Here is a 22,862-nt window from a genome sequence, read left to right on the forward strand (position 1 = left end):
TTTCTACTAGCACAACTTTGGCCCGCCAGCGGCTGTTGAGACTACAACTCCCATCATCCCCAACTATTGGCCACGATGACTGGGGATGATGGGTGTTATAATCCAACAATAGCAGTGAGTCTACCTCTGTGTGTGTATGCATGTGCGCCTATGCACACTCGCATGTATGGCTACAGGCACAGGACCTTTGAGTGGTCAACAAACAGCAAGGTCAACACAGCCATCTCTCTTCCTTGCTTACCTTTGGTGTCTAAAGCGGAGGCTCTTGTGTGCCAGAAACACATCGAGGCTGATAATAAGCAAAATAAAAAGAACACATTTCAGGTGTCAAGACCCTAACCAAGTCCTTAGATTGCGGGGTGGGGGGGGAGAGGGGGACCAAAAGGAAAACACACAGGATACAACCCAAGGGTCACGGCAAGCAGACTAACAACTTGGAATACGATTCTGTTGCACGGCTGGGTTTTTAACAGGGAAATGTATTCTCTCATCACACTGTGTTTCTGGCTTGCTAATTATATTCCCATCAATCAAGGGGCTGAATTCGGGCTTTGGCAGCGGGCAAAAGGGTTTAACATGCCTGTGCTGTCCAACGTTTATGACTCCGATACTGCGTCTAGCAGGGACACTGCTTTATAAATAATGCCCTTACGACACGGGTTGGCAGCCTTTTCAGAAGTGGCGCGAGCCAAGTCTTCAAGGGCACACAAGGAGGGGGTGCCATTCAAGGCAAGCTCGGCATCCCGGCCTCGCTGGCCCTTCCCCCTGCAGCAGCTAGGCAATGACTCTGCCCCATCCCCACATCGCCAGCCACCCAACCAGCCAGTCTGGGAGCCCCAAGCTGACCCCTGCCTCTTTTCTTCCAGCAGTGCTCAATGCTGTTCTCCACCTGGCATTAAGTGTAGCTGGCTGGCCCGTCTCTCTATCCTTAAGCAAAACTTTGCAATTTATCTGGATTGGGCTGTGGCTCAGAGGAAAAGCACTGGCTTTGCATGCAGAAGGTCCCAGGTTCAATCCCTGGCAGCATCTCCAAGAAGGGCTAGTAAGCCACTGTAGGAACGATGACCTCCTACACTTGTGGGAAGAGGACTTCTGCCTGAAACCTTGGAGAAACACTGGCAGCCAAGGTCATGTCATCCCTCATCATCATCCCTCATCAACGGCAAGGGTTGTGTTCTCGTCAAACCCTGCGACTGGCAAATTTGCGGTTGGCGAGCAATAGGAAACAATGGGAATGAGGAGAGCTGGTCTATGGAGAGGAGAGCTGGTCTTGTGGGAGCAAGCATGACTTGTCCCCTAAGCTAAGCCGGGTCTGCCCTGGTTGCATAGGAATGGGAGACTAGAAGCGTGAGCACTGTGAGATCTTCCCCTCAGAGGATGGAGCCGCTTGGGAAAAGCAGAAGGTTCCAAGTTCCCTCCCTGGCGGCATCTCCAAGGGAGGGCTGAGAGAGATTCCTGCTCGCAACCTTGGAGAAGCCGCTGCCAGTCTGGGCAGACAGTACTGAGCTAGATATATGTATATGGCAGTATATGGCAGCTTCCTATGTTCCTATGAAGGGGTATGGGGAACCATGGTCTTGAAAGCACCCCAAAATCAAGGGAGGGGGGAGATTAAAAATAGCTAGAAATCAACAAACAGCCCTAAAGGTCACCAGGAATCCCTAAGAATCACCAGGAGTTAGCAAGAGACACCAAGATGAGTGAGCAGACTGAACCTCTGGAAATTTTTTGCACCCCCACAAATCATTTGGTGGATGACTTTATAGGGTTGTCACAAGCAGATCTGTCTCATTCTCAGCACACTACCTCTGCAGCCCCAGTCACCCAACCTGCATCACACACACACACACACACACACACACACACACACACACACCTCTCTCACCTCCGCTTCTCTCCCTCTCCTTCCTCCGTTCTTTTCTCTCTCTTTCTCCCCCTCCTCCACTCCTCTCCTCTGTCCCCCGCCTCTCACAAGCAAAACAGCGCAGAGAAGTCGCGGATACTTGGGACACGCTTGGCAAGACCAGACACAAACTCCCAGTTGTAGATACTCAAAACCGCAGTTGCCAAGGTTGGGGGAACTGCGGTTGCGATGGGGTGACTGTACCGAGTGAGATGGACTACTGGTCTGACTCAGAAGAAGGCGGCTCCCTATGTCCCTCCATTTGGGGAGCAGACAAGTCACAGAATTTAATTGCTGGAGGGGAGGAGCATGTGAGGAAGACAGGACACCACGATGCCCACTGCCTCCCTCTGGCTGGCATGCCACGACTTGCAGAAACAGACAGCGGACATGCAGAATGGGTGGTGGCAGCCTCTCTGGCTGTGCTGGCTGACACATGCATGTTCATTGCGTGTGCACATTCAAGAGAGGCAGTCCAGTGGTACAACCAGAGAGATCTGGTCGTACAGAGTAACACCTCTCCTGCAGTCATTGCACCGGTTGCCTATTCGCTTCTGAGTTCAATTTAAGGTCCTGGTTCTGACCTTCAAAGCCTTGCAGGGTTTGGCGCCTGTCTACCTACAGACCCGCCTCTCCCATCCAGTTACATCCCGTCCGGTCACATCATCTCAGATGGCCCTTTTGTCGGTCCCTGATTTCCGAGAGGTCCGGGGCGCTAGGACCCGTGAAAGGGCCTTTTTGGTTGCTGCCCCACTTCTCTGGAACTCCCTTCCCCTTCAGATTCATTCAGCCACTTCCTTACTGATCGCTATTGAAGACTTTTCTTTTTCGCCAGGCTTTTGCCCGGTAGTTTACCTATTTGTTTTTTTTGTTTTTTGTTAAGTTACTTCAGTTTTTAATTTAGAATGTAATTTTAATGTTGTCTTGCTTTGCGTGTTTTTCTACACTGCCCAGAGTCTTCGGAGTGGGCGGTATATTAAATGTTTCAGATAGATAGATAGATAGATAGATAGATAGATAGATAGATAGATAGAATCTCCACCACTGATTCCAGATGCTTAATGCCCACTACAGGAAGCACCAACAGGAACAATCAGCCTTCCTAGCAGTGTGTGCCACTCGAAATCATTTTGCACACCTCAGGCAGCAACACCCCATAACTGTGCCAAGCAATACTATCATTTCAGAGCTTTCCCCTTTCCAAACTAGCAGTTTGCCACATCCGCTACAAATGCTGAAATTCAAACACTGAACAGCAGAGTTTTTCACATTCCAGGCACCAGGAAGTCGTGGTGCCTCCAAACTGAATGGTGGTGCCTGAACTAGGATATTTAGAGGCAGAGTTCTTTACTAAACCCTTTGTCACAGACACCTCAGTTCCTGTTCTAAGTATGATACAGAAGGTTCCAGGTTCAATCCCTGGCATCTCCAGGTACGGCTGGGAAAGATCCCTGCCTGAAACTTTGCAAAGTTACTCACGACTAGTCAGTATAGACAATACTGAGTTAGATGGACCAAGGGTCTGACTGGGTATGAGGCTGCTGCCTATATTCCTAGAAGCCCATTTACCCTTCCATAATATCTGTCACTAAGTTTAGTAATCTCACGGATCCACTGTCTGGCTCCTAAATTTTAGGTTGGCTCCTAGACCCAAAGAAACGTGCTGTACAGATAGTGAAAGGTTTTTTCTTTGTTTTTTGAGCTTATACATTTGCATATGTTTCCGGGAGACTAACTCAAGCTTGTAATCTGTCCTAGGTGCAATCTAGGTGAAGATTGGGCCTTCCTTGTAGCTGTCCCCGGGGGGCTCAGGAATACAATGCCTGTTGAAATAAGAGCATCTTCTCCTCTGCTTGCTTTTAGGAAGACCCTCAAGATGCTCCTGTTATCCCAGGCTTGTAACTGAAATTTAAATTGTAATGTTTTTATTTACTGAGATTGTTTTTATCTGTTTTATGAATGTTAACTGTTTTATATTGTTTTTACATTGGTTATGTTTAGCTTTGTACACTGCCTAGAGATGTCTATATCAAGCAACACAGGAATATGATAAATAAATAATCCATCAACAGTGTATCCATCCAATTAGCTTACCATGCCTCTTTCAACCCAAAATAAATCGGAAACTGGATTTCTTGCATTACAGTTTTCATGACCCTTAAGAGAACAGAGAATATTTTTCTCCTGAAGTGGCTACTAAAAATACCACTGATGTGGTCAGAACACAATTGTAATTACCAAAAGCAGACATTTCAGCCTGCTACAAAGAATCGGAACACCACACGAGCTAGAAAACAGACTGCGTATGACCCAGTCCAGGACTCAGGGAAGCAACGTCCAGCTCTCCAGATGTTGCTGAACTTCCAACTCCCACCACCCCAAGCCACAATTAATTAAAGCTGGAGATCATAGAGAGGAGAGCGGGTCTGGTGGGAGCAAGCATGACTTGTCCCCTTAGCTAAGCAAGGTCCGCCCTAGTTGCATATGAAAGGGAGACTTGATGTGTGAGCACTGGAAGATCTTCCCCTCAGGGGATGGAGCTGCTCTGGGAAGAGCATCTAGGTCCCAAGTTCCCTCCCTGGCAGCATCTCCAAGATCCGGCTAAGAGAGATGCCTGCATGCAACCTTGGAGAAGCCGCTGCCAGTCTGTGAAGACAATACTGAGCTAGATAGACCAATGGTCTGACTCAGCTTCCTATGTTCCTATGATGGGTGTTGCCATGTAGCAACATCTGGAGAGCCTCACATTGCCTTATCCCTGGTTTAGGAAGTTTCAGTCACTACTGATATGGTTACAGAAGCATAACTTTGAAACATGTATTTACTTATGTTTCCAAAACAGAAACTAAAGTACAACTAAATTACTTTGTAGCTCAATGCTGTGCATGGTCTTTGCTGCTCAAAAGGCACCATATAGAGAGGATGAATGTTGTAAGTTCAATACTCTTGTCCAGGGATTCTCAGCGTTGGGTCCCCAGATGTTATTGGACTTCAACTCCCATAATCCCCAACCAAAGGCCACTGGGGCTTGAATCCCTGGTCCATCAAGCCCAGCACTGTATATTCCAGGTTTTTCCCCAATGCCCCTCCCCCAGGTAAAGAAAAAATCGGGGGCACACTACCCCTGCCAAGAGAGACTTGTTTTCTGTAGCAGAAAGCTACTGTATTTTTAAAAAACCCATAAAACCTATTTATTGATTTTCCCTTCTAGTGCATTATGGGGCAAGCCAGCTGCAAATTTGGGTGCATTGACAGCTGACCCACTCCATAACACACTGGGAAGGCGGCACCTCCTTCCCGGTGCATTCAGGAGCAAGTCAAATGCAAAAGCTAGAATAGGTTCTTGGTTTTCCCCACTGACTCATTCCGTTAGGCCTGGGAAGGGGGCACCTCCTTCCTAGAGCTCAGACATGGGCAAACCTGAACCCTCCAGCTTTTGTTGAACTAACACACCCATCTTCTCCAGCCACAAATCACTGTGGCTGTGGATGCTGGGAGCTGCTGTCCAACAACAGCTGGAAGGCCACGCCTGCCCACCCCTGTCCTAGTGCATCAAGGAGGGAATGAAGCCAGGAGTTTACGCTCCCTGCATATGGTGCTGATCTGCCCTGTAATGCACTGGGAAGCCGTGCTCCCTCTCACAGGGATTCCCAGATGTTGCTGACTACAACTCCCAGCATCCCCATCTGCAATATCCTTCACTCGGGGATTATGGGAGTTGTAGTCAACAACCTCCAGAAAACCTTGTTAGAGGGGACACTTGACGGGAAGGAAGCTGAAAGTTTTGACTCTTGGCTTTTGCAGCAGACGTGCTCCTTTATGTACCAGTGGATAATGGGGCTAGTGCTGCACACCAGTTGGGAAATGGTGGTCTACACTGACTGGCAGCACCTCTCCAAGAGTCTTGTCCTATTGGAAACACCAGGTATTGAACTCGAACCCTTCGGCATGCAATGTACCATTATCCCTTACCAACTGTGAGTGGGGTGTGCACAAAATCTGGGCCAGCTGGTTCAGTTAGGGTCCAAACCGGACCCAAACAGGGCTGGGCCAGTTTGGTCCCCCCCCCATTGAATACCCCTGGGTTCAGTGGGGTTCACGAGTCAATTTAAAACACACATTTTAGTACTTACCCCATCTTTGGGGGCTTCTCTGAGGCCATGGGGGGAGGGTGCATTTCTGCAGAGGCTCCCCTGAGACCAGGGATCCTCAACTTTGGGCCCCCAGATGTTATTGGACTTACACTCCCATAATCCCCAACCAAAGGCCACTGGGGCTTGGGATTATAGGAGTTGAAGTCCACTAACATCTGGGGGCCCAATGTTGAGGATTCCTGCCCTAGACTATCAGCCTCCCACATGGCAAAAATCGCCCAGTTCGGGCATTCTTCAGCCCTTTCCAGGCCTTTCCCCCTCGTGGCGGCCATTTTGGAGGCTGCCGCACATGCGCGATGAGCCTCTGAGTGGCCTGGGGAAGGCCTGGAAAGGGCCGAAGAACACCCAAACCAGGCAATTTTTGCCACAAGGAAGGCCGGCAGGGGGTGAGGGAACCTCTGCAGACACCTTCCCCCCCCACAGCCTCAGAGAAGCCCCCCGGAGGGATTAAATACTAATTTTTTTTAATTGATTCACATGCACCTGAACAGCTGGGGGGGGTGGTGTGTTCCAGGGTCAGACAGAACAGGGGGTGGTTCAGTTTGACCTCAAACTGTCGAACCGAAAACATTCAATATCAAACCTGTTTGCACACCCCAACCGCGACCTCGCGGTTAGCAAATCTGCAACAACCCCACCCCACCCCTGCACCGGCAAAGGAAAATAAAAAATAAAAGATCAGCAAAAATTCCCCCAAAACTCTTAATATCACCAGGAGCCATTTTTGGAAGGGTGGTATAGAAATCAAATAAATAAACAAACAAATAAATAAAAAATGAGTCACCCCGAGGAATGAGCAGATTGAACCCCTGGAAATTTTTTGAACCCCCCTCCAAATCACTCAAAGGCACTTTAAATCGTGAGGAGTGAGCAAGGCTCAGCAAACGGAATGAGCAGATTGAACCGCTGAACCCCTCCATCGCCACCCCCCAAATCACTAAAATACCTCGCCCACCATGGATACACAGGTCACAGTGGCAAGACCAGACACAATTTCCCATTTGTGGATACTCAAAACCACAGCTGGCAAGGGTTGATTGTATTTGCTCTTCCACTGAGCAAGGGCCCCTTCATGAAAGATACCGATCTTGTCCGATCATCACGCAGCACCCAGCATACAGCCACAATGACGCACAGGGAGAGGGAGGGAGGCCCGTACAGGTGCCCAGACTTGCAAGGCTCAGACAATTATTACTCAGGAGGGTGCTTCCTTCACAGTCTGAACAAGAGTCGTCTTGGATGTAGTACACACCTGAAAGCCAACACATCACTGCTCAAGGCAGATCAGTGAAGGTGGGACTATGCCTTACAAGCAGACATGTCACTGAAAGTTACACAAACACACCTGTGTCAAGCCATCACTCTTCCCTGTAATGTGCAGGCTCCTTTCTTCCGTATTGTGGTGGCATCACACCATGCATTTCCTCATTTGCACACCACATCAGTGCCAAAGAACAGTACTGAGTCTTCCTTCTCCTCCATACATAGTAAAACAATCTATGTTTGATTGATGACATATGCACTCTTACAGGTTGTTGCAGGGAAGGCACAGAGAACTCAACTCAGAAATGCCAGGTTCATTTATGAACATGTATACTTCTCTCTATGTATCATCTCAGCCCAATTTCCACCCTGAGCCTTTGAAGGCACAAAGGTGGAGGAGGGAGTTACTCCAGTCTAGAAGGTAGAGAACTTGCTTAACTATGTCAGAAAAAGGGGTGAAGTCAGTTAAAACCATGATGACTTCATGTCACATGGAGAAGCCGCTGCCAGTCTGTGAAGACAATACTGAGCTAGATGGGCCAAGGGTCTGACTCAGTAGATGGCAGTTCCCTATGTTCCTAAGATGGAAGTTAAGAGTCTCTGGCAGTGTTCCCGTAACAGCGTCTCCCAGACTTTGTTCACTACAACTCCCATCATCCCCAGTCAAAGGCCACTGCAGCTGGGGATGATGGGAGTTGCAGGCACTCCCCAATGTTGCAGTCTATTACAGGGAACACTGGTCTCTGGGTACAAGAGGGGGCACAGATTGCCCAACTTTATTTGAGCAGATACAGCATTTATCCCAGACAGAGCCAAGCTCACTTCATGAGTCAGTAGCACAGACTTGAGATCTCAAGTTGTGTGATTTCAAACGCTCCAAAGCTAACACCCGGGAACGTTAATCCGATGGTAAGTTACACCTTGACCATGGCCATGTTTCTATTGTTCATTCCAACAAACAAATCAGGTCAATCAAGAATTCCAAGTGCTATACTGCTACATGCAAAACCTCTTCATAAAACCAAGAACACTGTTCAATTATTCCATGATCGATTCTTTGGGAACCAAATAAAGAGAGTTGCCTACCGCTTCCCACACACACATACACCCCAAACCACTATATTATTGCCCTAAATGCCATAGAAATAAGTATCCTTAGTTCCACTGGGCTGAAGACGGTAGAGCAGGGGTTCTCCAACCTAGGCCCCCAGAAATTGTTGGGACTACAACTTCCATCATCCCCAGCCACGAGGAGAGGAGAGCTGATCTTGTGGCGGCAAACATGAATTGCCCCCTTTGCTGAGCAGGGTCCACCCTGGTTTGCATATGAATGGGAGACTACATGTGAGCACTGTAAGATATTCCCCTCAGGGGATTGGGGCTGCTCTGGGAAGAGCATCTGAAGGCTCCAAGTTCCCTCCCTGGCAGCATCTCCAAAATAGGGCTGAGGTTCCTGATTGGAACCTTTGAGAAGCTGCTGCCAGCCGGTGTAGACAATACTGAGCCAGATGGACCAATGTCTGACTCAGTAGAAGGCAACTTTCTATGTTCCATTCTGGCTGGCGACTGCTGGGAATTGTAGTCCAGCAACATCTGGGGAACCCCAAGTGTGAGTACCCTGAGCATACTATTCAACACCATCACATGTTTTAGTTAAAGTTGTCCTCTTAAGAACCAAACATGACTCAGAAATCGGCAATTACTGGACCTCTACAAGCGTCAGCAGACCTGCATCCACTGCACCCTACTTTACTCTTAAGCAAGAGTGAGCTTCCAGAATCAGCCAGTGAAGAAATCAGGCTGAGAAAGGACAAGGATAGAGCAGGAGTACTTTGCCTAGCATCACAGGCACATTGTAATTAGCAATAATCATAGGTTCAGAGCTTACCTTCAGCTACATCGTCATCCACAGCCCCTTTCACCTGAGAAAAACACCACTGAATGTCATTCCCGCCACCTCCGGCTCCTAGAAACAAAACAGAAGTTAAATAAAAGTGGACCCATCATGCCCCGCCCCATCGCCCTGCTGCACTCTTTGCACATCCCACTCTGCTCAACAGTGGTTGTTGATCATTGAGACTGTATAAGGAGCACCCTTCATACCCACAAGAGTATTTCCAAAGCAGACAAAGTTGTTTATTCTCCCCGCATCCTTTGCACCTCACATTTCAACACACACTTTGATCCATTCGGATTCAGCCAGATCCCAGAATAATATTGATCAAAGCACAACCTTGAGTTCTCTGCAATGGACGACAGCTCTCAGAATCTTGCAGCTTCAGAAGTTGCACAACAGTAGGGGTGGTGGTGGTGAAGGAATGTTTGCCAGAATCTACAACAACATGCAAAATGTTTTCCTCTTCTAACAACTGAAACCCACGAAGTTAACTTTTCCAACAGCACAACAGTCAGAAGCGAAATCCTGCAACTGATCACTAAAAAAAAAACAAATCACGGCCAGCGTTCTTAGGACACACACTTCACCGCCTCAATAAAAGGGCACACAGAACACCAACTAAACAAACACGTCCCGTCCCGTGCATATAGCAAGAGGAGGAGAATACAGACCCCGCCGCCCTGAAACCTGAACCGTTTTCTTAATGAGTAAACTTTAAACTACCGTAAAAGATGGTTCGCAGAGAAAATTTCAGGAACATCACTGCCTCAGTGGAAGGTGGTGAATCATTTGAACCTTGCCACCAAGACATGTACAAGACACACCACCCATTTCTTCTGCATTTCATTCAGAGTAAGTCACTGGGCTGGGCCCATACAGGAAGAGAGCGAATAAGCTGGCTTGCCTTTATTCCTGAAAGCTGTCAAGATGGAGCTCTCTCTTAACCCAAGAAGTCTCCCTCCAAGAGCTGCACAACAATTGCATCTTGGCAAATAATAATAATTTTTTTTTTTAAAGGGAAGGCAACTTTTTCTTAAAGTTCACACCAGCAGAAGAACGATTGTTCCAAAAGCAGGAGCACAGGAAAGTGGAAACAATCCCCAACACATTTACTTCCATCTCCCTTTGTTACTTTGTAGAGAATCATTTTGCCATATTTAGTCACCAGGAGAAAATGCAAAAGGATGTTAATAAGCTCCACAGCCGAGACCGACTGACTTCATTGTAATGGCACACACACTCCAAGGCCTACACCAAAACTGTCGCTTCTCTCGCCAATTCCGCCCCCCCCCGCAAAGTACAGATTGCAGAAAGCAACCCCTCTTCCAAGGAAAACTTGAGCATAGTTTTCCCTCTACCCCACATCACATTCAAGACTTTGCTTCCATTGATGATGAGGAGGAGAGGGGGTGTAATGGAGGCACAGAGTACGCTGGGAACTAAATACAGCCTCCCTCACAGCCCTTCCAAATGCAAAGGGCTGAAAAGGCAGTTAGATTTGCAGGCCGAGGGTGGAACACACTCTAGAAAAAGTAACAGAGGAGATGTGTCTCTTTCCCTCGAGGGAAAGAGACACATCTCCTAGGCACAGACAGGCATCTGTGGCCTTTACACATGCCTCCCAACTGCAATCGCTGCCTAGCAAGCTACAATTTGGGGCATCTCTCCCCCCCAAAAACTAAGCACACACAAACACACATCTCATACAATACTACATGGAATAGGCAGGAGCCCCCCTCCAACAAAATCCTATGCCAAAAGCCTCTTCAATTTTGCAAGCAGGCGACTGCAACAGTGCACTTCCCCTCCAACCTAGCCCCTCAATTGCACCTGGCCAAATCAGCACCCCCCCACACACACACACCTCTGTCCCCAAAGATGCACTTCGAAGAGACAGCTATGGGAAGGAAGCCCCTCACTCAAGCACAGAACCCCAGCAGGAAAGAACCCGAAGGGGCATGGCTGAGCGCCCCGTCCCCGTCCCCACCCTGGGTGCTCCCTCAACTTCGGTCTCCCCCAGAAACCGAGACTCCCCCGTTGCTCTTCCTGAAAAGAGAGCAGGAGAAATCCATGGGGCGCTGCTGGGGTCCCAGGCAGGAGGGTGGGAAGGACGGAGCGCGCCGAGGGGCGGCAGCAGGAGGGACATGACAGGCACGGCGAGCGCGGCGCGCTTGCAACCGACCAGGCATTGCGCGGAAAGATGCCCTCGTCGTGATCCGCGCGCAATCGGAGGGGAAAGGCGGCGGGAAGGGGCGCAGCAGCGTTCCGGAGGGGGATGCATCGCGAAGCAGGGAGCGGGGAGGAGGAGAAGCGCCCGGGCCACCTCCCTGCGCAGGGCCAGGCTGCAGGGGGCAGCCCGCCCCAGCTCGGCGGGGTGGCTCCCCTGGAGAGCAGGCGCCTCCACGAGCTCCCGGGAGCAGAGCGGCTCTTCCTGCCCTTACCTGCCATGTTGGGCTCCCAATGGCGGCCGGGGGGTGGGGAGCGAGCCCTGAGCTCTCCGGAGCGATCCCCGCGCCAGGCTGGGGGGCAGCGGGGGGGAGGGATGGCGGCGGATGGCGTCGGCGGGGGGGGCGGGTCGGGCCGGCTTGGCTGCTCCCGGGGCTTCCCCCGCGCTCTCGGCTTCCTTTCCTGACCCAACCCCCCGCCCCCCCCGCGCCGCAAGGTTCCACTTTCAAAATGGCGCCGGCGGAGCCGGGCGTGACGTCACCCGCGAAGGCCAGGGAGGGGGGAGAGGAGGGGCCCGAGGGCAGGAGGGAGGGGCAGCCGGCGCCCCGATTGGTCCGCGCCCGCCAGTCGCTTCGCGCTTCGCCTCGCCGGGTGCTGGCGCGCCCGCGCTGCCCGCTGCCCAGCCCCAGGCCCGCTGCCTGGCGCTGGTGGTGGCAGCGGGCTCCCAGATGCCACCCGGGGCGCGGCGCGAAGCGACGCACCGCGGGCTACCTGTCTGCCGCTCTCTCTTGCACCCCCAGCTATGGCAGGCATACCGAGAAAGGCGTCGTGGGGGGGGGGCGGCTGCTGGAGAGGAGCCCCCGCCCCCTTGCCATCCCTGGGTCCTGCTGATGACCTGCTCTCTTTTTTTGCCGTCTCATCTGGATGGTGTGGGGAGGATGCCAAGGATAGCAAGGTGGGAGCTGGCATCCCCCCCCCATTTCCAACCCCTCCCATCTACCAGACTTGCCCCCTTAGCTAAGCAGGGTCCACCCTGGTTGCATATGAATGGGAGACTAGAAGTGTGAGTACTGTATGATATTTCCAACAGGGGATGGAGCCGCTCTGGGAAGAGCATCTAGGTTCCAAGTTCCCTTCCTGGCAGCATCTCCAGGATCCAGCCTAGAGAGATTCCTGCCTGCAACCTTGGAGAAGCTGCTGCCAGTCTGTGAAGACAATACGGAGCTAGATGGACCAAGGGTCTGACTCAGTAGAAGGCATCTTCCTGGGTTCCTACGTTCCTAATACATCTAGCTCAGTATTGGCTTCAACCATGACAAATACTGTGGCCAAGAGGCACACCGGTGGGTGGCAGGGGTACCTGGGTGGGCTTTGCCCAGAGTAGGGGTGTGCACAGAACCGCCAACTGCGGTCCTGCACTGGGATGGGGGGGTACCTTTAAGAGCGGCGGGAAGGTTTACTTACCCCTCCCGCTGCTTTCCCGCTTGGCTTACGGCGCCAAGCGGGAAAGCGGCGGGAGGGTTAAGTAAACCTCCCGCTGCTCTTAAAGGTACCCCCCACCCCCGGACCGAACCACCCAGCTCTGGACCGCTCTGGAGGCTTTTTTAATGGCCTCCGGACCGGTCTGGGCCCATCCCTAGCCCAGAGCACCCCTGAGCCTTGGGCCGGCCCTGGCCATAATTAAGCCACCAGACTGGTTTCGTGTGCTCCTGAGCTAGGGTAGGAAAGCTGTACACGCTCCCAATTGGTGGTCATGTGTTTGCAAAGATCAAGGCAGGAGGAGGTGAGAGTGACTGAGAGGGAGCCACTGTCGAGGGTGGACAGAAGGCTGCGGTTAGGCGGCTTTTCATCTACCCTCGATAAAATGCTGTGATCAGAATAAGCTTGTTCCCCCAGGCATTTGAATCTAGGTTTAATGTGGGTTACCAACACTGAAATGATTGTGAAATGAATTGATGATCCTAACCGCCTTGGGATTGTTTTAATGAAAGGCGGTATATAAATTTAACAATAAATAAATAAATAAATTTTGAGAACTCATGCCAAGGTTGTTTATGGCCTGCGATTCCCACCTTGGCATGGGTTCACACGGTCACATTAGTGTTGGTAGACCACATTAAACCTAGATTCAAATTTCTGTGTGAACAAGCCTAACGTGGGCTGACCGAGCCCATCCTACCCAGCTCTCGCCTCCCACACGATCACTCTCTCCTACTCCCATCTTGACCTTTGAGTTCACACGACTGCTGATCAAGAGGGCACCCCGGCTGGGTGTTTCCCTGACCCTGTTTAGGATCATGAGAACCAGCCTACAGACCCTTGGCCTCAGTCTGCATTAGGGGTGTAATAATACCTGGTTCCTGGGTAATCTTAACAGTGGTGGTAGTTGTAAGGATTACTGAAGTAATGTATGTGAAGCATGCATCCAGTCCCTGAACATTGCAAAGAAGTAACTTCTGCACATAATTAACATATGGAATTATCTGCCACAGGATGTGGTGATGGCCACCATCTTGGATGGCTTTAAAAGGGGCTTGGACAAATTCACAGAGCACAGGTCTATCAATGGCTACTAGTCTGGTGGCTGTGGGCCACCTCCAGCTTCAGAGGCAAGATGGCTCTTAATTCCTCTCCCCACTTTCAGGGGAGCAACAGCAAGAGAAAAGGGCATGCCTGTGGGCTTCCCAGGGGCATCTGGTGGGCCACCGTGTGAAACAGGGCCTTGAGCCTGATCCGGCAGGGCTGTTCTTGTGTACTTATAAGAGTATTATTTTCAGTATTGTTGCACTGCGAACCTGAGTCCCCAGATGCGGTTGGACCCCAGCCACAGTGGCTGTGGATGATTGGACCTGTAGTCCAACCACATCTGGGCACCCACGTTTGGCGATCCTTGGCTGAAGGCATTTCAGAGCATTGTGGCTTTTTCCCACTCTGTCTCATCTAAATCTCCTTGATTATTTCCTTCCCGTCTTGAGGTGCCTTCAGTGTATCCAGCAGTCTCTCCGTTCAGCTTGGTGTAGAGCAGGGGCGTAGTAAGGTTGGAGTGGGCCCAGAGATGAGATTTTTAAAAAAAAAAACCCCACTGCTTTCCTCTCCTTCTCCTGGCCCAATGTCTCTGCTAACTATCCCAGCTAGTTACAACGTGTAATTAATAGCAGAACCAACTAATACAAGGATTTAAGTCTGATATTTCAAAATAAGTATGCTGCCTGGAAATACATTTCACTGAATACACACACGCACACTTCACAATATAGAGTGATATACATTGAATACTATATATTTGTGCTACTTTTAATGCCTAGAACACACTAGAAACACTAGAGGTAAGAGTATTTATGCTGCTTAGCTAGATAGATGCTAAGATATTATGAGCTAGATAGATGGGGAGCTGGGACGATGATCATGTGATTTGCCTCGGGGGGGCCCTCAAGGCAGCGGGCCCTGAGACAAATGTCTCCCCTTGCCCAATAGTAGTTACGCCCCTTGTGTAGCGTTCTTGCCCCATTCGGATGGATCCCCCAGTGCCCAGGGCAGCAGAACCTTCCTTGCATTTTTACACGAGAACCTCTGCTGCATCTTTTCCTGCTCTCATTGCTATTCCCCGCATACAGTCAGCCGTGCTCCTGAGCCATTTTTAGCCAAGAAGCACCTTTCCTACAGACAGGATGATTTACCAGCCGACCTCTGACAAACCTCCTGCCGGTTTGGAGAGGGGAAGGCGCCCTGCTAGAGTCTCACTTAACAGGCACAGATTGGATCCTGGAGCTATCCAACTCACAGCTAGAAGAGGCCGGAGGGATTGTAACAGTTGCATTTCATGTGGTTTTCTAATGTTTTGCTTTCTGGCCCGAGATCAGTAGAGAAACTAAACAGGGGCAACTGGGGGGCAGCTACCCAATGTGTGTTGTGTAATATATTAGCCCTGTTCAGATGTTGCCACTTAATGGTGCCGTGGGGAAATTTATTTATTTATTTATTAGAAACTTTTAATATATTGCCCACTCCGAAGATTCTGGGCAGTGTACAAAAACATGCAAAGCAAGACAGCATTAAAATTACATTCTAAATTAAAAACTAAAGTAACTAACAAAAAAGAAAAAACCAAATAGGTAAACTACAGGGCAAAAGCCTGGCGAAAAAGAAAAGTCTTCAACAGAGATTTAAAAATCAATAAGGAAGGAGTTATGAAATAGTCTGGGAAATGATTTGCCTAGTGAGCAAGAGGTTGCTGGTTCGAATCCCCGCTGGTATGTTTGCCAGACTATGGGAAACCTCTATATCGCGCAGCAGCGATATAGGAAGATGCTGAAAGGCATCGTCTCATAGTGCAAGGGAGATGGCAATGGTCAACCCCTCCTGTATTCTACCAAAGACAACCACAGGGCTCTGCGGTTGCCAGGAGTTGATACCGACTCGACTGCACAACTTTACCTCTATTCAGATGTTCCATTGTATGAGTGTACAGTACTGATGTATGTTCACACATACATGTGTTTGTGTGAATGGCTGTACCTGTGTTTGTTTTAAAAGTGAACCTGGGTACAGGTCCCTTGGATGCATGGCACAGATGTTGTACAAGTGTTCAACATAAGACCTATTCACCCGGTTATGTTCAGCACTCATGCAACATGTTATGTCTGTTCCTCCACCTCTTCCTCCCCCTAATTCTGCTGTACAGGGGCGTAGCAAGGTTGGAGTGGGCCCAGAGATGAGATTTTAGAATGCCCCCCCCCCACAGCTTTCCTCTCCTTCTCCTGGCCCGATGTCTCTGCTAACTATCCCAACTCGTTACAAGGTGTAAATAACAGCAGAACCAACTAATACAACAGAATCAATGAAGAACAGTAATCATTGCACACATCCCCACTAGAGAAACTACTGGAGAAAGACATGCTGTTCTGATATTAAAAAATATTTTGTATCAGTACTTCTGAACTGATATTTGAGCAAGAGAGTCCCACTTTATGGCATTAAGAGAAAGCATTTATCCCTGTTAGATTTGAATTGGCATTTAGTGTAAATGAACTATCCTTTAAAAGGATGATTTCTATAGTCCGTATACGTATTCCATCAATGTATAGAAAGCAGAGATTCCCACAGAAAAAGAAACATGTTAGCCCTCTGTCATATTTCAGATAAAGCCTGTCCCTTTTAGAATTATAAATATTATTGGAAATTAAATACGAACTCATTAAAGTGAGAAAGAAAGGAACGGGAAGATACAATCAATGCCAACTAAACCATTGACCTGCATTAGAAATGTAATGAAATTTCCACTTCTACCTTGGCGAGGGCAGGGAAGAAGTTGCTAATGCCCCAGTAACAGCTATAATATCCTGGTTTTCCTAACTGCTTTGCTTGAAAAGCCATTACTTTATACTAACCTAACACAGGTGGTGGGGGTGGAATATAGCATCCTCTATAATAAAACCCTTGAGTGTGATCCTGTGCCGCCTGTGTCTTTCTTGGCAGTTCTGGGCATGCGCGCAGCAAGGTGGGAAACCGGGAGCAGCGGCCTCAATAAAAGGGGCTTGGGCGTCCCTCACACACAGCAATCTCTCTTGCTTGCTCACCCTCCGGCCAGCTGATGCAGCTGCACCTTTCTGCTTCCACGTGCGGAGGGCTCCGATGCATCACGCGTCCACCCACCAGCCAATGAGAGCCCTGACTGTCGCCAGAGAAAGCAAGCTGGATGGGGCCAGGATGGGGTCGGGAAGGAGGAGCAAAAGGGAGATGGGGAAAGGAGGGAGGGGACTCGAGAGAGACAGAGAGTGAAGGAATACCCCCGGCCGGAACACTGAAGGAAGCGCAGGTGCTGGGGAGCCGGGATGATGATCATGTGACTTGCCTCTGGGGGGGCCCTCGAGGCAGCGGGCCGGGAGACAAATGTCTCCCCTTGCCCAATAGTAGTTGCGCCCCTGCTGCTCTATGTATATGTAATGAGAGAACCAGCATGGTTTAGGGGCTAGAGCAAGGGTTCCCATCTTGCGATACTCCAGATGTCACTGAACTACGATTCCCATAATCCCCAGCCACAATAAACTGTAACTGGGGATAATGGGAGTCGTAGTTTAACAACTTATGGAGTGCCACAGGTTGAGAACCCCTGGGTTAGAATGTTGAACTTGGGCCATGAAGTCCTGAGTTCAAATCCCATTCAGCTATGAAACTCATTGGGTGACTCTGGGCCAGTCACTCCTCTCTCAGCCTAACCTACTTCACAGGGTTGTTCTGAGGCGAAACTTGACGATCTACTCAAGTTTCATAGGGCTTTCACAGGGTGGTTGTGAGGATAAACATAGCCATGTGCACTTCTCTGGGCCCCTTAGAGGAAAAACAGGATAGAAATGTAAACACACACACAGGGTTTTTTTTCCTTTCCCCCTCACTCTCTTCCTCATGCATGGTTAAATTGTAGACCGTAAACTCCTCGGGGCAGAGACTTTGTAATGCTGAAAATAATAAAGATCAGCCCTTTGGAAAAATCTGGCCCTTTTTGATCATTCTCACTTGTGAAATCTTGATTCTCGGGTAGGCATCAAGTACTTCTGACAAAGCGGCCTTCTTAAAAGGTCAGTGTGTACGTGGGAGCAGGAGCCAAAAGCCTCTGCTTTTTATTTCTTGTGGCTGGTTTGTTTCCTTTTTGCCCAGGGAGATCATCATGCCACATGTCACTTGTGCCAAGCAGCTGGTCACCTTCCTGACAGTTCTACATCTCTGCTGTGTGTGTGTGAATGTGTGCATGTACACACACACACACACACTCCAGTGCAATAGATAGATAGATATGCTTTATTTCAGTCTTTGATCAGCATAAATCAGAGGTGCGATATGGAGCACAACTTTTAAAAGCTCAAATGTGCTGCTTTTTTTGTTTTTAAAGGTGCACAGTCTCCAACGAGTGTCACTAGCTTTGAAGCTGCCAGGAGGGTGTGTGTGTGTGTGGAAAACCTGGCAGGCAAACGCGGCATGCTGATCTTAAACAATCCAAAGCATTTTCCGTAGTGGATCAGAATACACTGCCCTTGCTTTCTGCAGTAGCCACTTCAGGCTTTTCACCTTCACGTGATGCTGGTGTCAAAATAACCATGGGGTTTATTGGCAGACGAGAGATTATTTGGGGAGGAGAGCTGGTCTTGTGATAGTAAACATGAATTGTCTCTTTGCTAAGCAGGGTCTGCCTTGGTTTGCATTTGGATGGGAGACTATGAGCCGTTTCTCATGAGCAGTGAGAAATGGCTACCAGGTTTGCGGGGATGAATCCCTGAAGAGCTTACTTCCCTGCAGACAACCATCCTGCCTTCCCTGGGCAGGTGGATCGCCCAGACGAGCCCTGGCTTCTGATGGTAGCTCTGAGGATCATGGTGTCAGGACGCATCGCCCCACGTTGCCTTGCCCCTCAGAACTCCAAAAATGCAATAAATTGTCAAGGAAATCCAACACAGGTGTGTTGGACTTCAGAAGAGGAAACTTCTCAAAAATGAGGGGACTGGTAAGAAGGAAGTTGAAAGGGAAAGTCAGGAGGGTCAAATCACTCCAGAAAGCATGGGACTTATTTAAAACCACAATACTAGAAGCACAGTTGGAATGTATACTAAGTAGGAGGAAAGGCACCACCAAGTTCAGAAGGATGCTAGCGTGGCTAACAAGTATTTATTTGTTGGTTGGTTGGTTTATCATATTTTTACACCGCCCAAAACTTACGTCTCTGGGCGGTTTACAAGTAGAGTCAGGGAAGCTATAAGAGGGAAGAAGAATTCCTTCAGAAAATGGAAGTCCTGCCCAAATGAAGAGAACAGGGAAGAACATAAACTCTGGCAAAAGAAATGCGAGGAGACAATAAGGGATACAAAAAGAGAGTTTGAGGAGCATATCACTAGAAGCATCAATGGGAATAGCAAAAACTTGTTTAAATATATCAGAAGTAGAAAACCTGCCAGAGAGGCAGTTGGACCCTTAGATGATGGGCTGTGAAAGGGATTAAATAAGGAGGATAAGGAGATTGCAGAGAAGCTGAATGAGTTCTTTGCATCTGTCTTCACAGCGGAGGATACTGACCATATACCCTCTCCAGAATTGAGCTTTTCAGGATTAGCAGCTAAAGAAATGGGCCAATTTGAGGTGATGAGAGAGGATGTTCTAAACTGTCTCAAAAAACTAAAAATTAACAAATTGCCAGGGCCAGATGGCATCCACCCAAGAGTTCTGAAGGAACTCAAATGTGAAATTGCCAATCTCCTAGCAAAAATATGTAACTTGTCTCTGCAATCAGTCTCTGTATCAGAGGACTAGAAAGTAGCCAATGTGACTCCGATTTTCAAAAAGGGATCCAGGAGGGATATGGGAAATTACAGGCCAGTCAGCTTAACTTCGGTGCCAGGTAAATTGATAGAAAGCATACTTAAGGACAAAAGCATCTACCCATATATTTAATTCTCTAAGGCATACCCGTGGCTAATCCCGTGTGTGGCAGTTCTCGTGAGAGTTCGCAAGCAGAAGCATTGCGGTGTTTGGGCAGTGGAGATTCCATATGCAGATAGGGAGGAGGAACCTGTGATGGTTACGGTCAGTTGGAATGCAACTGTTACTGGTTGGAAGATGTTCTTGATTGTAGAGGAGAGGAATCTATAAATATAAATATAAATATAAATATAAATATAAATATAAATATAAATAGGATAGTGGGCAGAGGTCTATGAGGAAGGAAAGAGCCCGTCCAGGAGAAGGAGGCTGCTATTGTGTGAATTGGTTGAGGAAACAAAATGAACAAGATCTGTTAACTCAGGAAGGGAGAGAGAGAGAGAGAGAGAGAGAGAGAAAGAAGGGAGGGGAAGAGCGAGTAGAGGAGAGAGAGAGAGAGAGAGAAGGAAGGGTGAGGGACAGGTCTGAGCCTTTCTATTCTGCCCCTCCAGTGCAATACTGCCCTGGGCATTTCACAAAGACAGTCGAACAAAACTGATCTAAGAATATAAAATTAACAAAATTCAGTTCAAACCTAGACCCAGTTAAAGTTACACATTAATAGTTTACTGGAAGCCTCTCTAAAAAGATGGGTTTTCAATTATTTCTTTAAAACCCAGAGGGAGGGAGCATGGCAAAGCTAATCTGGGAGGATATTCCACAGCCAAGGGGCCACAATCGAAAAGGCTCTGTCTCTAGTCCCTGCCACCCAGATTTCAAAAATTTTATATTGTTTCCTTCTAAATTGTAAACCGCCCTGAGCCATTTTGGAAGGGCGGTATATAAATCAAATAAATAAATAAATAAATAAATAAGGTTTCTGAAATGAAGCACCATGAGGGACAACCAGGAGTGAATTTTTGTGTGAAAGGACGGTGATGAGTACAGTTTTGGTACGGAAGACAAATTCTGAAGCGAAGTAAATGCAGAGCAAACATGTTGAATAAGACAAAAGACGTTTTGCCATCCCTTATTTCTCAGTATGTACGAATATCTGCTCCCCTGGACCACTATTTTGCACCTGAATTTTGCTGATGGACTTCAGATTTCTAGAGGAAAACAAAGGAGATCCTGCAAGTTTGAAGACTGCTCATCTCTGCTTTAAATTTGCTGAGGCAAATGTACTAATTACTAATGAGCAATATGTACTATGGTGTAGCATTTATATGTAGTCTTGCTTGACTTTATGGGGGTTTCTTCAGCATTCAATTGGGAGCCAGAAATGTAACTCTTCATTTCTCTACTATGCCTCTAGACCTTAGGACTATTATTACTTTCTGCTTTTAAATGAGGGATGTGCAAGAAATTCTCCTCAAATTTGCCTGAATTTGATTCAAGGTTGGGTGAATCTGAATCAATTTGAACAAATCTTTATTCAGTGGTTCCAAATCGAATCGATTCTAATTAGATTCAGATTCAAATCAATTTGTGCAAATTTTTTGCACATCCCTATTTTAAATGCAGATCTTTCTTTTTATTTCTCTCCTATATTACTTCTGAGCATTAATTTCCTAGTGAAAAGTAATGAAAAGTAAGAACATTGCATTCTTTCAGGATTCCTTGGAAATTAGAGAAAACCAAATGCTCAGTTTTGCGTTTTTCCTGCAATAGAAATGCTTCTTAGAAATGCTATTTATTTTTACAAGCATTAACCGGAGGTTACAGTAAGGATGTGTTTGCTGATGTGCTTAGGTAGCTGAGCTGCATTTCTGTAGTATCTTCAAGGCTATATTTTGCTGCCACCTATGGAAAGTTAGAAATACATTTGCAGTAGTCAGACCAGGCCTGGTGTCTTAGAAATGCACATGTCATGGCGTGAATGTGTATCAGACAAACAGCACATAGGAACTGACTCTTGGTTCTGCTTGGTAAGGCTCAGATTGCATTTTTTTTGCTGACTATGGTTGAGTTTGAGAAATTGTGTGCTAAAAACTGGGCGATTCCAAGCGTAACAGAGTCAGGCACTCCATGAATGTAGCCATAAGTAGGGATGTGTAAAAAATTAGACTGAATCTATTAGAATTTGAATTGATTCAACTCAAAACTGCTTGCACAGAATGGGATTCATTTGAATCCATTCAAATTCACCTGAGCTTGAATCTAATTCACTCTGAAGTCCGCGCCTGTTGTTATTAATACACAATCTTGATCTCAATGCCCACCTTAGAGTCTGTTGTAGTGCGAAAGGGCACCTTTCGGCAGAAATATCAGTACAAAGGGGAGTTAGGCAACGGAGTTCTTGCCCCGTTTTTGTTTAATTTTACATCCTGAGTTCTCCATCTGAATGACCCAGCCTTATATCCCTTTGCTGTCTAAATTTAAAGATACAATTTCTGTCAATGTGGTCAAGTTTTGTTTTATCGTTTGCAAATTTTGTAATGTTTTTATTGTGTTTTATCCTAGATAATCTTTAATTTTTACTGTGTGGAAGGCTTCCTAAAGACTTTCTAAAGACCCTGGAAGGCTTCCTAAAGACTTCTGGTTTAAAAATAATTGGGAGTTTCTTCAATTCAGTTCAGTTTCCTTTCTGTAACCTCCTATTAAAAATGAATTAATGCTCATAAAAATGAATAGCATTTTCAAGAACCAGCTAGTGCAAGAGGAAAGAGCATTTGGTTTTATCCATGCAATGGTTAGGGGCACCTATTGGCTACTGCCTGTGCCATCACCAGTGAGCAAGGAGGGGTTCTTCTATCTCACACACAAAATCATGCATGCACAACTCCTGCCTTTTAAAAAGCAGGGATTTCAGCTTTTTAAAAGCATTTTCTGTTGTTTTTAATTGCATTCATAAAGGTCTATGGAGGAAATGTTCTTAGCTTCCCAGAACATGGCCTGAGGGCACACAGTAAAGGCATCTTGCTGAAGCTAAGCAGGCCTCGATGTGGTCTGTGCCTGGATGGGAGGCCCATGTATGCTATCTTTAGGGACGGGGCTGGATCTCAATAGCAGAGCATCTGTTTTGTGTGCAGAAGGTCCTAGGTTCAGTCTGGGCCTTTCCCAGATGGTGGGCTTA

General features: G+C 47.9%; 1 protein-coding gene across 2 annotated transcripts in view; it reads right to left on the reverse strand.

Annotated features, from left to right (window-relative positions):
- Positions 1 to 11,864, reverse strand: part of PPP2R2A (protein phosphatase 2 regulatory subunit Balpha) — an 82,793-nt gene extending 70,929 nt beyond the window's left edge. The window contains exons 1-3 of one of the 2 annotated variants that reach the window (XM_053269075.1): positions 11,400 to 11,421; positions 9,554 to 9,652; positions 9,209 to 9,286 (exon numbers count right to left, since the gene is read on the reverse strand). In XM_053269075.1, coding sequence (XP_053125050.1) covers positions 9,209 to 9,286; positions 9,554 to 9,652; positions 11,400 to 11,406 — 184 coding nt within the window. In that variant the 5' untranslated portion in view covers positions 11,407 to 11,421. Of the gene's footprint in view, positions 1 to 9,208; positions 9,287 to 9,553; positions 9,653 to 11,399; positions 11,422 to 11,658 lie in introns of those variants that run through there. The other variant, XM_053269077.1, reaches the window with a different exon arrangement.
- Between the last annotated feature and the right edge of the window lie 10,998 nt (positions 11,865 to 22,862).

Source organism: Hemicordylus capensis, chromosome 8 (assembly GCF_027244095.1).
Source record: "Hemicordylus capensis ecotype Gifberg chromosome 8, rHemCap1.1.pri, whole genome shotgun sequence".
In the NCBI taxonomy this organism is placed as follows: domain Eukaryota; kingdom Metazoa; phylum Chordata; class Lepidosauria; order Squamata; family Cordylidae; genus Hemicordylus; species Hemicordylus capensis.